This window comes from the organism of the source record quoted next, unplaced genomic scaffold, assembly GCF_019419815.1.
Source record: "Pyrus x bretschneideri cultivar Hongxiangsu unplaced genomic scaffold, Pyrus_bretschneideri_v1 Contig63, whole genome shotgun sequence".
NCBI lineage: Eukaryota > Viridiplantae > Streptophyta > Magnoliopsida > Rosales > Rosaceae > Pyrus > Pyrus x bretschneideri.
This window is the reverse complement of record NW_025999802.1, coordinates 1,991,581-2,007,325: the sequence shown is the minus strand read 5'-3', so window position 1 is coordinate 2,007,325 and position 15,745 is coordinate 1,991,581. Positions and strand designations below refer to the sequence as shown.

The window sequence follows — 15,745 nt, the reverse complement described above, 5'->3', positions numbered from 1 at the left end:
TGGCTCCCAGTATATTCATAGTATAACCGCGGTGAAATTGCCCCAGTTGGATTTAAACCGGTTATATTTGGACTCCCTCATTGGTCAAGCGCACCAACGGCAGAGAGAAACTTGCATGAAACAGAAAGCAGCATGCAACATGCGAGAGTTTTTTCTCGTAGAGCTGTCAAACTTGAGTAAGCAAAGAGTGTTACAAATTTACATGTTTGCATGTGGGAACCTATCCATACCCAATTGCCCATGACGACTTCCTGCATGTGACTGAAATTAAATTAACATAGGAGATAAAACCGCTGATGGGTCTTTGATTTCGGTTATTAAAACATATTCTATTTCTTTTCCAAGAAAAAAGAAAAGAAAAGGGACCACAATTCCTTCCAATTAAAATAACTTCTCGGCAAAAATCTTGTAAGCAACTTAGATGAACCAGATACATTGTCGCAATGCGGTTCAGGATCAGGAGCAATATAACACAACTGTGACAGTGTAGTCGGTCTGTATGTAATCCTACAACAAATCTTGACCTAACAAACGGAAGCCTTGTCCTTCCCAGCCACTGGCCAATTGAAGCATCATTTGCATTTTGTGATGATAAAATTAAATTAATCGTTTAAAATATGAAAACCACAGAAGGCAAATTTCGATCCCACTTCTTCCTCGAAATGCGACATCGATATGGCTGTCGGGGATCTAGGCTGTTATTGATTAGGTTATAAGAATATGAAATCTGAACCATATGCTACGAGCATGGGACAGGCTGGGAAATCTCTGCCCTTTTCATGTCCAATTGTCCATACGACCATCATGTTTCTAAGAAAAAAAAAAGAACGTTAGGGCACACAAAAAATGAAGCGTGTTGCTTTTTGGGTAAATATTCAGAGAGGTGACAACGTCTGGTTCTTTCTTTTGCCCAAATGAAGCTCTCAAATCTCCTCAAAGTCTCAAATCATAATGTCAACAATCGTCGTACTGATTTTAATATTTCATTTATGTTGTAACATGTGAAATTATGTACTAATGCAGACAATATTATATTCTTAAAACATCAATCACATCGTACACTCATTTTATAACACATTGATGTGACAATTTCGTAACAATAGAACCATGTGAAGAGGAGGGAGCGCATTCGTCGTCGTTACGCTGTTCGGTTGTTGGAGCCGATAGCAAACTGAAGTTGATGGAAGTAAGGTTGGCATAACATGTGAAATTATGTATTAGTACATACAATATTATATTCTCAAAACATCAATCACATCTTACACTCATTCTATAACACATTGATGTGACAATTTCATTACAATAGAACCATGTGAGGGAGGAGGGAGCGCATTTGTCGTCGTTACGCTGTTCGGTTGTTGGAGCCGGTAGCAAACTGAAGTTGACGGAAGAAAGGTTGGCGGACCCCGTTGGTCCTTATATGTTAATCAAGAATGCAAGTGCGTGGGTGGATTATGTGCAAGGGGAGCACAACCTTGGGCCACTTCGTCCGATCGCACATCACAGGTTTGTGAATCCCGTGACATTAATTTAACAAAGCCTAAACTTTTGGGGTAGAAAAAAAAAATATACTAAGAAAAGGGAGGATCCTATTGAACAAGGTCTTGATACTGTTTGATGGAGAAAACTGTCGAGGAATATCTGATCACGTTATTTGTGAAACAAATCTCACAAAAACATATGATTTTTTTTGTATTTTGGTATCACTTGACTTCTTATCTGGTGTAAGAGTTTCTTAGTTAGGTTGCCTTACCGAAATTACCCTGATGTTAGAGGAGGTTCTAAAGTTAAATTTTACAAACACTCTGTTGTTGATCAATACAAAAGAAACGGAATAAAGAAATGCATGTACAATGAAGGTGTGCACAACAAAGGAAAGCGCCGGTGAAGGAAATTTTGAAGTCAACAATGTCGATTATTTTGAAAGAAATTCTGAAGTCAAATATCTCGTATCAATAAAAAAATAAAATAAAATAGAAATACATGCACCATGTTCCATGTAGGGGTGTGTAGTGTACAACAGAGGGATGGGTTGGACGAAGTCACAGGTGGAGCCATGTCTTGATAATGAAATGTCCCAAAACGCAGTCGTATTTTGTAGCAGTACCACCAACTGGATTATTCTTCCTATTTTCCTTCAAACCAAGCTCTCTCGTACTCGACGGGACGCAAACAAGGTCGCTCAGAGGCTGGCACGATTGGCACTGTCATTTTAGATCAACAAATGATTTGGTCTGTGGAATGATTAGATCTTACGTTTAAGGATAGTACAATTTTGTAATTTATTAGCGTGGAAAGTTCTTTTTTTCTTTGATCAGGTTAAAATTCTCAACAAAATTTTTATCAAGATCTATATTAAATGCCCCCTACCCTCCTATATGTACGTATTCTCTTTCGTATTAATGAATATCGTACTTTTGGTTACAAATAGAACATCAATTACTAATTATTATTATTATTATAATATTATGATTATTATTATAATCCTTTGTTGCTCAATTATCCCGTTCGCTTATCGATTCGGTAAGAGAAATCCCGAACCCACACGATTCTTCATCATCATCAAATCAACGGACACGGAGTCCCGGACCACATCCACTCAAGAAGCCCCACAACATTCCAAGAAAGTACTTGAGTATTAATGAAATATCTTTTGTCATTGATTGATGCATAATCTTGATTAATTTCATTAATCATTTCACACAAAATCACCTAAAGCATGTGGGATTATCTCCTGACATGTTTCGTCCAGAATGATTAAAAAGATAACTGAAAGTGTTTCTAATTACGTTAATAAAAAAATTTAAAATTATTTACTTGCTACATATGACAAGTGATTCTTCATGCAACGTCTGAACTTTTGCTAATGGTCTGTTTGTGAATGCTTATAGAAGGGTTCAAAGTGTTTTATGACAACCAACACATACTTTTAGGGTCATAAAAGCACTTTTTGAAAAAGAAACACTTAAACAGTTCTTAATAAGAGAAAAGTTGAACTCCTTAATTTGAGGAGGATTTCCTTCTCAAGATATTTTGTGACCGATTCACAGAACTTCGAACTTATGATCAAAACTGTTCATATTAAAAATCAATATATAAATATTATATGTGCACACAATCAATTGAAATTAAGGTTATTTAATAAATAAAATATAGTAAATAAATAGACGGTTCATAATATTTTTATTAATACCAAACATATACTTTTATACTATTCAATGATTACACGATCTTTTTTTTTTTTTTTTTTTTGTAGAAATTATCTTTAAATAGTAATTTTATAATATGAACGGATTAGTTAACAGTCATGAAGTTCCATAATGAGATATCTTGAAGAAGAATTCCTCCTAAATCCTTAAAGATCCAAATCTTTTCCTTCTAATAAAACCGTTTACGAGTATAAGTGTTTTCTAATTAGTATTATGAAATGCTTTTAATGGTTTAGAACGGCCCCTCAGATGTCAAAATCTCAAAAGTGGTCCACTTCAGTCTTCAGCTACTAGCCTATGCCAACTTTTGAACAAGTACCAACTTGTTCTAAAGAGTTAATAATATGCTTTGTCTGTACACAACACTGTGGGGAGATAGATTTTCGAAGCTAATTACGTGCGGCGAATGGTGTCCACTTACATCTTGGAAAATGCATTCTTTTTTTAGGTCACACGGGTTTCTATTTTTTTTGGTCGTTTTCTTTCTGAGTAGGAATTTTTTTTTTTTTTTGTTCTTTCTTTTTTCTGTTGAAAAGTAATATTTATCAAGGAGAAAAATATTACAGGCCAACTCAAAAGAAGACAACATAACTCAAAACACAGTATGCACAAAAGCCAGTCCAATAACCAAACAAACAAAAACTAAAACCCTAATCTTTATTCTCCAAGTGCAAAAAGCAGCACCTACTTTCGTCACCACAAACGTATCTCCAACGGCCACCAAGGCAACAACAATATAGAAAACAACTGACTGATTGATTCGACCAAGACATTGCAGCGCAAAAATTACAAACCCTCAACCAAAAACACACCATAACCAAATTTCGTCATCTGAAATGCTGAACCAAGGGATAGTCACTAAATTCGAATCCCCTTCACCAACTTATGCAAATATATACAAACATAATAACACAGGGATAGAACGTGAGGCTACTCTTTTTAGTAGGGTTTGGTAGTTTTATTTTTTATTTTGGTCAAAGAGGAATTTTATAACAAAGTCCAAACGAACATAGTACAAAGACAACAACCTCATAATTGAGGTAGGTACAATTGAGACGCCACTTATGCATTCATCGCATAAGTAAAAGTTTTCAAATATACCTAAAGCATAAAAAAATTAGAGATGTGGCTTGCCCCAAAAGCTAGAGTCCACCTGAAGAGGCCCAAAAGTGGCCCCTCTGAAAAATTTGATAACCCTAAAACGAAGATCACCCGCCGCCTCAACCGCCGCAGAAAAGATGGAGACGACCAACGAATAGAAAAACTGAGAGATACCACCGCATAGTGTAATACAAGAACCCATCAATGCTTCAAAGTTGGTGAAAAGAAGCCCAACCTGTAGATCAGGAAGAACCAAACCCATCCTGAACGCCACAAATCCGGTCCTTAGACGAACACAAACGCAAGCGAATGCCCAGAACCACGCTGTAACCAAAAAGGTCAGGTGGTGTAAACACCATTCTAAAGAGATAGCAGACATTTGTAGGGATGACAACATATAGTTGTCTCTGACCAAAAACAACATACAAGAGATGAGATGAAATCCCCCAAAACTGGAGTGGAAGGCAATGGCGGGTATGAGGAATTGGAGAGCATATTCGAAGTATTGGAGGCACATTGAGTGCTACTCGTCTTATCATGTTTTACTCAAATTTCAGTCCAAAGTTTTAATTATTCATTGTTTTATTTGAAGCAATTGATTAAGTTTACACACAACCACCAATGTGTCAAATATTTCCATCACGAGTGGTATGATCAATCACCTATATATTTAAGTGAAGGGTAATACGAGAGAGATTAAATTTGTAAATAAAATTTACAAACTAAATGATGTGTTACCAATAGAAATGAGCACGTTTATTAACGTTTAAGTAATAATTCAATCACTAACTCACATGTCATTTAGTTTACACAATTTTATTTACAAATTTAATCTCCATGTAACAGATAAATAATATAATTCGAACAAAGGATTCAAAACTCGAAAGTCAATACCAAAAGGATTTCCATCATATGTTAACATTAAAGGGAGTCAAATTTAAAGTAAAGCATGATGAAAAGAGTAATACCACACTTATTATTTATTTGTATTATTTCTCGAATAGAGGTAGAGCTCCTCTTAGACCAACTTTAATGGTGGACTAAAAGTGAAATTACCCTCCAAAATTTTCCTCCAAACCCACTCCAACCCAAGGAGAAAATTTGGGCTAAATGCTAAATGCTAAACCAAGGCCAAATTTCCCCCAAAATTTAGTCTAGAAATCGGAGTGGACTCTACCCAATATTTATCGGAATTTAAATTTTTTTTGATTAAAATGTTCATAAAATTAATTAACGATAGTCTACATATTTATTTTTTTTTTAAAAAAAATTTAATTTAACAAAAAAAATAGTTTAAGTTTATTCTTTAATAATCCCAGGTTAAAATTTTAGACTAGAAAGGTTACAGCAGAAAAGTTGTTTATGGGCTAAAAGCTAAATTTTTTAGGTTAAAATATTTGACTTTTAATCGAATCATTAAAGATGAAGAAAAAAAAAAAAAAATACAATGGATCATCAATGATAATATACCGCAATTAAAGAAGATCCCCAGGGGTACTTACGGCATAACGCATCCTTTTTCTCAATCCAACCGCATCTGAAAAACAAAAAAACATCTTCAAAATCTCTTCCCCTTTTATTTTCTCTGCTGACACATCTTCAAAATCTCCTTTGACCGTCGTACACACTCACACTCTCTCTCTCTCTCCTCTCTGTAAAATAAATATATAAATATTTATATATCGGTTTTCCAGAGTAGTTTTTTTTTTGGGTTTTCTCCCATCGTCATCCTTCGCCCTTTCGCCGCTGTTGCAGAGAAAACCTCCTCTGTGTTGTGAGAAAAAGGAGAGAGAGAGAGTAAGAGGAGAGAGAGAGAAACTGAGAGAAAGGCTGATCCTTTTCTTCTCTCTCACATTTGTTTCTCTCTGGCACTGCAAAAGCTTCACACATCGTTGATTGGATTGATTAAACGCAAATCTTTTTTTGTTTAAGTGCATCACTTATCTCCCTATCCATAATTTAACTCTCTCTCTCTCTGTGCGGTCACGCTTTCGGTTTATTCAAAGTTCCAAAAAGCTCTGATCCGACGGCCAGGATCTTCTCGTCCTCCATTCGTACGGCCACCTCCTCTTTATTTCTCTACGTAAGTACTTCTCCCTCTTCAAATACATAGCCTTTTTCACCTACCTTTTTATCTCTTCACTCTTTCTACGCTGATATACATACTTGGGTATTTTTATATCACTATATATACGCACTTACTGTGTTCTTTTCATTTGTTTTTATCTTGTATCTGCATAATCTTACGTTTTTAGGCTTTTGTTCATTCGAACTTGACGAATTTTCATTTATTATAAAAACCCATGTTTTCTTTGTTGAATCTGACACTTAATCTTTGATTATTTCCAACATGCAATGATTTGTAGCTTTTGAAACCGTAAATTTCGATTGCAATGATTTATAGCTTTTGTTCATTCGAACTTAACGAATTATATGACTTGTTAGCTGATATGGGGATTTTCGATTTCAACAGCTCGTATCCGATTTACTTATTCTGTTTAAATCTGCTCAGAGTATCTGTGTTTCTGCATTTCGTTTAGTGAGTGTGTTTGCTGCTTGTTAACCACATGATATCAAAGCAGTGTTTTATAGCTTTTGAAACCGTAAATTTCGAAAATTGCTTGATGGGTATTTTTGGTTACTGTTGTCTGCAGCTAAATTTGATCTTGTATATGTATGTGTGTGTCTGCTTGTATACCTTATCAGATTTTTTTAGGTTCCGGTGGCACGGTTTGGTTAACTATTAAGCTTAGTTAGTTCCTTTCAGTGTGCAGAATTGTTAGTGCGTTTATTCTAGGATGTGTAGAACTTATTTTGTTTACTGGGGTTACAAAACTAGGTTAAGAATTTTGAGTATAGATGCTTATTGTAGGGATTAGGTTTGAGGATCTTGTACCCTAAGCACACATGGGTTAAAGAGTGGGGAAGAATTGTTGATGAGCTTGCTTTAGTTTGAAATATTAGATATAAACAGATATTCGCTTGTCCAAATCAAAAACCCTCGGAAGTCTGAACTACGGGCAAATTGGGTGTGTTTGAACTTTAGATGGTGTTTGTAGGTGGAAGTGGTCTATATACGTGATTAATCGAGCGATTGTTGTATAGTTTATTTCTGAAAGTTTCTGCTGTGAATGTGTAAATTTCTAGTGAGGATAGGTAGAATTTTATGGGGGAAATTTTGTGTGGGAGGGGATAGTTACTTTATAGAGGTGCTGGATGTTTAACCTGTTGGGACTGTACCTTTATGTAGGGAAAGGTGCATCAAATTGTGTCTGACTAGATTTTCCATATCTTTCTCATATCTGTGTCCCAAACATGTAGGACTCAGTGGTTTTGTGGGAATCGAATATCTGCTTAGTAACATTCATAACATTAGACGGAATCACATTCTTATCTGGAATGGAGCCTTTATGAGACGCGACATTTTAACTTTCGCTTTTGGCCTTTGCTTTAGATTTTCATCAATCGCCACTAATCTTTCTCTCTTGAAATTTATGTTACATCAATGGCAGTAATCTTGTGTTAGGAGTTAGGAACCTATTCTGGAGGATGGGGATTCTGTATGACATGTTTTTTTAAAGCTGAGTTCTCTCCAAGAAAAAAAAACATAATCTTTTTACAGCTGAGATTTTGTGGAACTTAGTGATATTGTAAATCTGTGATAGCTTATGTGTTTAAGAACCACCACATGCATATTTATTATAATTATTAATTGGGTCATGAATAATGTACTTTCCTTAGCATATTGAAAAAAAACTAGTGTTTGTCTACTTATCATGCAAATATAATAACCTTAATAATGTTACATGTGTAGCGAACAAGTTGGCGTCTTCGTATTCAAGGCTGATGGAGCCTAATGGTCACAGGAGAGTGAGGAGAAAGGATGTTCTAGAAAATGGTGACATGGGTCAGTCAAATACAGGCGATGAACTGGATCCATGGACTGCATGGGCGTACAAGCCTCGGACCATTTCGATGCTGCTTATTGGCGCATGTTTCCTTATGTGAGTGCTCTTTCCACTAAGTAGATTCTCTATAACAATGGTAGGTTTACCTTTGATTTTATGGATTGCGAACTAATGCTTCTGGCATTCTGCATTATTTACTACAATTCCTGACAAAGCTATTGGCAGCAGATGGTTTTTCTCACTGTCGAGTAGTATTCTGATGGCCTTTTATTTTCTTCTTCTTACAGTTGTCAAATAGCAGTAGTTGAATTGTTAGCTTTCAAGTTTATGTGATTGCATTATCATGTCAAATTGTCTATCCACTGACATAGGTGATCCTATGGTGCTGTTAGGTCCCTCTATTAGGCTTACAGAATTTATTTTTCTATCGTAATTGAATTATTTTATGTTTCTGTAGTCTTTTTTTTTTTTAGGTTTAACATTGCACCTCTCTAGTTATTTGGGGGGCTGCTTGTAGCCTCCAGTGGTAGAGCATTTACCCCCCACATCCCAGACCTTAAGTCTCATATACAATTATTCATTATTGAAGCAATTGTGATCTATGTTCGTCTTACACAATTGGTTAATTGGTTTCTGTATCTTGTTGTTTGTTCAAATGTACCAGTTGGGTAAGTGGAGCCCTAGACCCAGAAAGCAGTGCATCTGGAGATGTTGTTACATCCGTAAAAAGGTTAGCTCATCTTTACATTTGGTGATAGTGTTCTCCTATTTACCTTTTACAAATCCCATGCCCACTCTTTTCCTGCAGGGGTATATGGGCGATGATTACAGTTTTTCTTGCTTATTGCTTGCTGCAAGCCCCGTCTACGTAAGTTCTTGGATTGAGCTAGTTGTATAATGGTTCTGCTAATATTCTACTGGATGGTTGTTTTGGTAATGAATGGGAATAAAAGTGTTTATATGGAGATAAATGGTTGTTTGGTTTTACTTTTCCTTGTTTGTTTTTCCTATATGCAAGTGCTGCTTTTGCTACTAGCATTCACAGTAGTATACTGGTGAGGAATTGTTAGCCTTATGCTCTATTACGTTTCATACAGGGTTCTTATCAGACCTCATCCTGCAATTTGGCGCTTGGTTCATGGAATGGCTGTTGTTTACCTTATTTCTCTCACATTTTTGCTTTTCCAGGTAAATTTTTCTCATTATTAGTACTTTTTTTGTATTATTATATATGCGATTTTTCTGTGTTTGTGTATACATGTATGTATGTTGGTATATGCATGTATAAAAACCTGGAAGTTTGTTTGTTGGGAGTTCTAATGTCTTCAGTTTTGTGATAGTTATTTTTGGTTTCTCGCTTGACAGAAACGTGACAGTGCTCGGCAGTTTATGAAGTTTCTCCATCCAGATCTTGGTGTTGGTAATGCAGTTAAAATTTTTCTTTTAAATACCATTAACATGGAACTTTAGCTGATAAGTTTCTAAGATTAAACTTTCTGATCTAATTATGGGTCATGCAATTCCTTTTTCTAAACTTTTAATATGGTATTTTAGCTGACAAGGGATATGCTTTATTATTCAATTCCTTATGCGGATGAGATTCGGAAACATTTTATACTCAAATTATTTTGGATGCCTTTGGTTGGCCGCATGATCAAGGTATTCATTCTTTGTTTGTATTTCTTGATTTCATGCAGAACTTCCAGAAAAATCTTATGGTGCTGATTGTCGCATATATTTGCCTGAAAATCCTACTAACAGGTTTAAGAATGTTTATGTATGATTTCTTCTTTCACACCATCCATTTTAATTGTTTCTCATGTATCGTTATGTTCTCAATCTACATCAGTACACCAGCTTATAATACATCTTTCTCTTTTCTCCCCAGGAAACACTTTTTGATGAATTTGTTGTGGCTCATATAGTTGGGTGGTGGGGAAAAGCTATATTGATCCGCAATCAGCCCCTTCTGTGGGTGCTTTCCATCGGATTTGAGCTGATGGAGGTTAGTTTCTTGACCTTATACCTAATTTGATGTGTGCTCGAGTGGTTTACTTGATTTTAATTGAAAGCTTATTTGGCACGTTCAGCTTACCTTCCGCCATATGTTACCGAACTTCAATGAATGCTGGTGGGACAGTATCATTCTTGACATTTTGATCTGCAACTGGTTTGGTGAGAACTCTCTTACATTATAACGTGCTTCTATTGTTAAGTTGTAGCAAATAGCATGCTACTTTTTGTTGACAATTCAGACTGTTCTTGATCGTATCTACCATCAGTATATCCACAAATAATGGTTGCAGCCTCCTAAGCCTTCTGATTGGGTGCTTTGCAGGTATCTGGGCAGGAATGCATACGGTTAGGTACTTTGATGGAAAAACATACAAGTGGGTTGGTCTAAGCCGTCAGCCGAATATTATTGGAAAAGTATGTTTGGAATTTCAATTACGCATTTTGGTTGACCATGAATGCGCTAATTTTGCGAATTGGCTTGATGATTTTTTTTTTTCTTTTCACTGAAGCGGTTATAATAAACTGAAAGTAATCATATGACATGGGATGTTTCTCTAGCCACTGCAATCATAATAAATAGTTACTGTGATTTCGACGACATTATTTGAAATTGGTTTTCGGGGCATTCAGCATCATTATATAATTTGTGATTTGGGAGATGCAATCTTTATTGTTTCAGGTCAAAAGAACACTGTGGCAATTCACACCAGCTCAGTGGGACAAGGACGAATGGCATCCCTTGCTTGGTCCATGGCGTTTCATTCAAGTCCTCACTCTTTGTATTGTATTCATGACAGTAGAGCTTAATACATTCTTTCTTAAGTTCTGTTTATGGATTCCTCCCCGGAACCCCTTGATAGTGTATAGGTTGATCCTGTGGTGGCTAATTGCAATTCCGACAATTCGCGAGTACAATTCATACCTTCAAGATCGGTACCCTCTCTCTCTCTCTCTCTCACACACACACACACACACACCCTACATTTCATCATCTACTTATTTGCATTGATGTAGTTCACGCTTGCTCAATTACTGGATTTGCAGAAAACCAGTGAAGAAGGTTGGGGCATTTTGTTGGCTTTCCGTAGCTATTTGCATCATTGAACTTCTCATTTGCATCAAGTTTGGACATGGTATGTCCTTTTCCTCGCGCTCCTTAGTTTTGTGAAATTTCTTCGTCCATTGATTGTCAGATGCTAATTTACGTGATTTGTTTTTATTGCTTTTGATCAGGATTATATCCTAAGTCAATGCCATTATGGCTGGTAACGTTTTGGGCATCTACCGGAGCGGCCCTCGTAATATTTTTGATAATTTGGTCGTGGCAACTGCATCAAAGTTTACGGCGAAAGAGGCAATGAATTTACAATTGTGTACATCATTCTTTGACTTGCTTCTTCGTCTCAAAAGGGTTTCGATATCGATCGGCATTGTAAATATTAATCAGCTTTTTGTTAATTCCTATAGATTAGCGGATCACACTTCCTTGAGTAGAGGATTTTATTCATTTCCTAGGCAGCTCGTAAAATTACTGGTTTTGTCCCCATTACCGGCAGAAAATTTTCAAGGATGAGCCTTTTTCAACCGATTTCTTCATGTTGTAATGTTTAGTATATTTCTTTAAATTTTAAGGAAAACTAATGAAAATAGCTTGAAAACTTTGAGCTTTAACGACGAGAACAAAATAAAGGGTAAAGTGAATAGTATCAGGATTGACTTTTTGGTGTAAAAATATGGTTTTTCGTTAAAGTGAACATTATTGGGAGTTTTTCGTTTAAGTTCCTTAATTTTTATTGTTATATAATTTAATTTTTTATGGGTTATGAATATATTATGGAATGTTCATATACGTGACCTGTTTCACTCGTTCAACGCGCGGAAATGTTCGTGAAGAGAAAACTGTACTGTGTAGGTGTACCGATTGTGAGGCACGTCTCACAGAAGCACGAGACTTATATTTCTTACCACCCCGACTCCATATTGGTTATATCCGGCTTGAGAATTCTCTTAACTAGCCCGTCCCTCGAGTGGAAATTGAAAATGGTGACCGTAAAAGTATGTTCTGTAAACAATTTCAATGATGGAATTTGCAAATCACAATTATTCTTTACCAAATGGTATTACGACAATGGCTATACAAATTACAGACCCAAATGAAACGAAACGACTCATTTTAATCAAAATCAATGTACCCCCTATTAGGCTTAAGGTGAACTTTCTTACCTTCATGACCACACATTACATTTATTTCACTCTCCGAAGAATCTATGATGCTGCTTGTTTTCTGTTACCTTTTTCCGTTAACTCGTCATTTACATATCTGGCTCGTTTATTAGGATTGTTATTCAGCTTCGATGAAGCTAGCAACATCCGAAACAATGAAAGATCCTTGGCTTTTTTTTTTTCTTCTTCACTCTCCTTAGAATCCATGATCCTGCTTGTTTTCTGTTACCCTTATCCACAACATGCCCTTCATTATTCAGGCCATCCCATTTCTTAGAGGACAAGCTTCTAAACCCCTTTTTCTCATACAATTTTTCTACATAGAAGCAAATGGGGCTCTGGTTTTTTCTTCCAAACAGTCCGTCCTCGAACAATCTCTTCATCTTTAAGGTTCCCATTTGTTTGGAGGAGATGTGTATATCTCAATTGTTGCTTCTCAAAGGAGCCCAAAAACCCGCCGTTCTCAAGAATTCCAGCTGCCAGAGAAAATCCATCCGGTAAACCCGTGTCTTGATTCTCTTGTTTGAGTCTCTCTATGAACTTTCCATCTTCTGGATCGCAAAGCGATTGAACTATATCTGAACTCCCACATTCCTTTCTGTATTCTAGTGTGATTCCAGTCAGTTGGTGAGACTCCAAAATATCGTCAGGAATCGTCTGTCGAAAACAAAGATTAAGTCATTTAATTAAGATTTAATTATGGTAAGAAAACATAAGTGACCGTTTAGAACTACTTCTGTAGGAAGCACTTAAGTTTTTCTGTCAAACGTGGTTAGAAAACACTTTTAACCCTTTCAGAAGCAGTGCCAAACATGCCTTTAATTAGAGAGGGGAGAGAGACTTTTTACCTCAAGCATCCATCTTACATACTTGACATTGTTGACATGGTGGTTCATGTCCAAATCACTTCTCTTGGGCTACCAAGTAATAAGAAATTGCATATTCAGCATATTTTCAATTCTCTTAACTGTATATGGATGTAGTTTTGAGACGTTGGAGTAAATTGGACACGAAACATTACCTTCAGATCGCTGTTGACATACTTAGCATTGTTGTCCAACTTGACGATTTTCTCAGGGACATCGTCTGTGATTGCCTGCTTCTCTATGAACCAAGGTGCAATCTCACCCCTCACTCCCTCTGGCATTTTCGAAAGGCGCCTAGTTTTCCGGTTCATCATCACCCAGGTGCTGTTCCACGTTTTGTACAACCATGATTAATCAATGACAAGACTGAAATAAATCATTCATGAGCAGATCATGAAAGTGATTGGAAGTTTGAGGAAATTCTACAATACCTGGTCGCACGAGCGAAAACATGGCCCGTGGCTTGGCTTCGGATCAACCAGTCTCGCTTCATACCATTCTTCCCTGATGCTTGAACCCAAGTGTCGATTTCCAGTACCTCTCCCCTGCAGGATGTGATTGTCACATTTTTTTGCTTGAAATTTGTTTCATACTGCAAAGAGTCCTACTTCCTAGCTTTAAAGATTATAGCAAAAAGAGAACAACTCCGGGTTTGAGTCCCCTCTCTGAGGTTTAGATTAGTTTAGAATATCGCTCTAATCAAAAGAAAAGGCGATGATTGGACATACCAGATTGGATACTGGTCAACTTGAACTTGCATTCTGGACACAACCCAAATAAGATCATTCCTCATCATTTCATGTGTTGCTCCAAATCCATCACTCAGGAGTCCAGACATCCACACATGATTCAATGCAGTTTCCTGCATCATACCGGAAGAAAAAAAAATCCGTACTTTCCAAACAATGCAACACAATCTTCACATAACTTGGATTGATTAATTATATCACCTGCAGCAGATTGAGGACGCTCTCAAGTGTTGCAGTTTTATCCGGCCCGACCTCATAGGACCTGATGACAACCCCCTGCCTGTACCCCACGCCACCTTCGATGCTGAACCCTTGTCGGAAATGATCAACGGACTGCTTGGTTGTCGGAATGTTCTGTCGGGCTTGCTGCTCAGTCACGTAGTCATTTACTACTAAAGTCATGGAAATGGAAGTCGTTGCCACACCGGCCATTTCAACTTTGGTTGCCGGTTTCTTGGAAGTTCCATCGATCTTGATATTGCTCAGGTTTTGCTTATTGGGATCATAGCTATCTCTGCAGGAAGAACGCCTTACAGGGAAGTAGGCAAGATGAGAGAAGGTGGCCATGGCATCAATTTATTTATTTTTTGTTTTTTTATTTATTTTTTGTTTTGGTTGGAAGAAAGGTTGAAATTTGGAAATGGGGAAGGAGATGTTTAAATAGTTGTTTGTGCCTTGTGGACGGAAAAAGTTGGGAAAAGTGAGGAAAAAAAGAGGAAGGAAACATTGTTATTAGGAGTCGTAATTGTACATCTCAAAGATCTGCCTTGTATTTGTTGAAGGCTAAGTTTTTGATTCCCCAAAATTTTGAGTGCTACACAACACATAGGTTTGATCGATTTCACAAAGCAGACAAAAGGGTTAGAGTGTATATGTTTTGTCACACTTCTCTTTTGTTCATCTCATGTTTTTATTTTGTCTTATTTTATGTTTTTTAACATAGGAAGTATCCTACTACACATTGATGACAGACTAATTTTCATAATTATGAAGCTCCGGTCTCACATGAAACGGCAACGTACTTTCAACCTTTGGATCAAACAACGCACCAAAGCAAAGTCGATGATCCAAGAAATGTGTCCATGAGAGTTCAAGCTTGGGTTAGGATTTCCAAACCTTTGCTTTCTTTCCACTTGACCAATCCCTTGGGCGGAGTGAAAATGCAAACCTAAGTGTTTTATTTCTACTTGGTTGAAGGGGTTTGAGGGTCCACCCACATGAATGCGAGAACATGATATATTTTATTATGAGTTTGATGCTAGCTCATTTTGAATTGCTTTTATAAGAAACACACAAGTGTCTTTTTTTATAAACGTTTTAATTAGAAACACATTGAAATTAAAAAACATTCGGTAGGTGTTTCCTTATAAAACGCTTTTATGACCTAATAAGCAGTGTTAACTTTTTTTGCTAAACGGAATTAGGGGTGCTTATAGTGTTATAAAACACTTTTAATCATTTCAAAAACCATCTCAAACAAGTTTTGCCCATTATAATTTACATACCCTATTTTTCAAATTCAACCGAAAAAAACCTTGTAAATACAAAAGTAACTCAACGGCTCTGATTTCTTTTACACACCAACAATGGTCCGGATAAATTGATCCTTAGACTCCAGATACTAAGATCTAGAGTGGATTCAATTCCTCTTTCTAAACTATCTATAACCTAAA

At 36.5% G+C, this 15,745-nt stretch overlaps 2 protein-coding genes across 3 annotated transcripts; one reads left to right on the top strand and one right to left on the bottom strand.

The window, feature by feature from the left end:
• The first annotated feature begins 6,015 nt into the window (after nucleotides 1-6,015).
• On the top strand, nucleotides 6,016-11,822 carry LOC103947074 (CDP-diacylglycerol--serine O-phosphatidyltransferase 1). Of its 2 annotated transcripts, XM_048573046.1 has the most exons (13): nucleotides 6,016-6,393; nucleotides 8,125-8,314; nucleotides 8,883-8,948; nucleotides 9,027-9,086; nucleotides 9,316-9,406; nucleotides 9,584-9,638; nucleotides 9,916-9,995; nucleotides 10,107-10,223; nucleotides 10,309-10,393; nucleotides 10,557-10,648; nucleotides 10,914-11,167; nucleotides 11,279-11,367; nucleotides 11,468-11,822. In XM_048573046.1, the coding sequence occupies exons 2-13, from the start codon at nucleotides 8,157-8,159 to the stop codon at nucleotides 11,593-11,595; spliced, it is 1,275 nt and encodes a 424-aa protein (XP_048429003.1). In that variant the 5' UTR covers nucleotides 6,016-6,393; nucleotides 8,125-8,156; the 3' UTR covers nucleotides 11,596-11,822. The 2 variants fall into 2 exon arrangements, with proteins under 2 accessions (XP_048429003.1, XP_048429004.1); XM_048573047.1 differs by lacking the exon at nucleotides 6,016-6,393 and having other exon boundaries at nucleotides 6,533-8,314.
• Nucleotides 11,823-12,482: 660 nt separating this feature from the next.
• Nucleotides 12,483-15,002, bottom strand: LOC103947075 (palmitoyl-acyl carrier protein thioesterase, chloroplastic-like). The gene is made up of 6 exons (XM_009357920.3): nucleotides 14,274-15,002; nucleotides 14,052-14,185; nucleotides 13,755-13,868; nucleotides 13,479-13,647; nucleotides 13,306-13,374; nucleotides 12,483-13,114 (listed from the first exon to the last, which is right to left on the bottom strand). The coding sequence occupies exons 1-6, from the start codon at nucleotides 14,637-14,639 to the stop codon at nucleotides 12,761-12,763; spliced, it is 1,206 nt and encodes a 401-aa protein (XP_009356195.2). The 5' UTR covers nucleotides 14,640-15,002; the 3' UTR covers nucleotides 12,483-12,760.
• Between the last annotated feature and the right edge of the window lie 743 nt (nucleotides 15,003-15,745).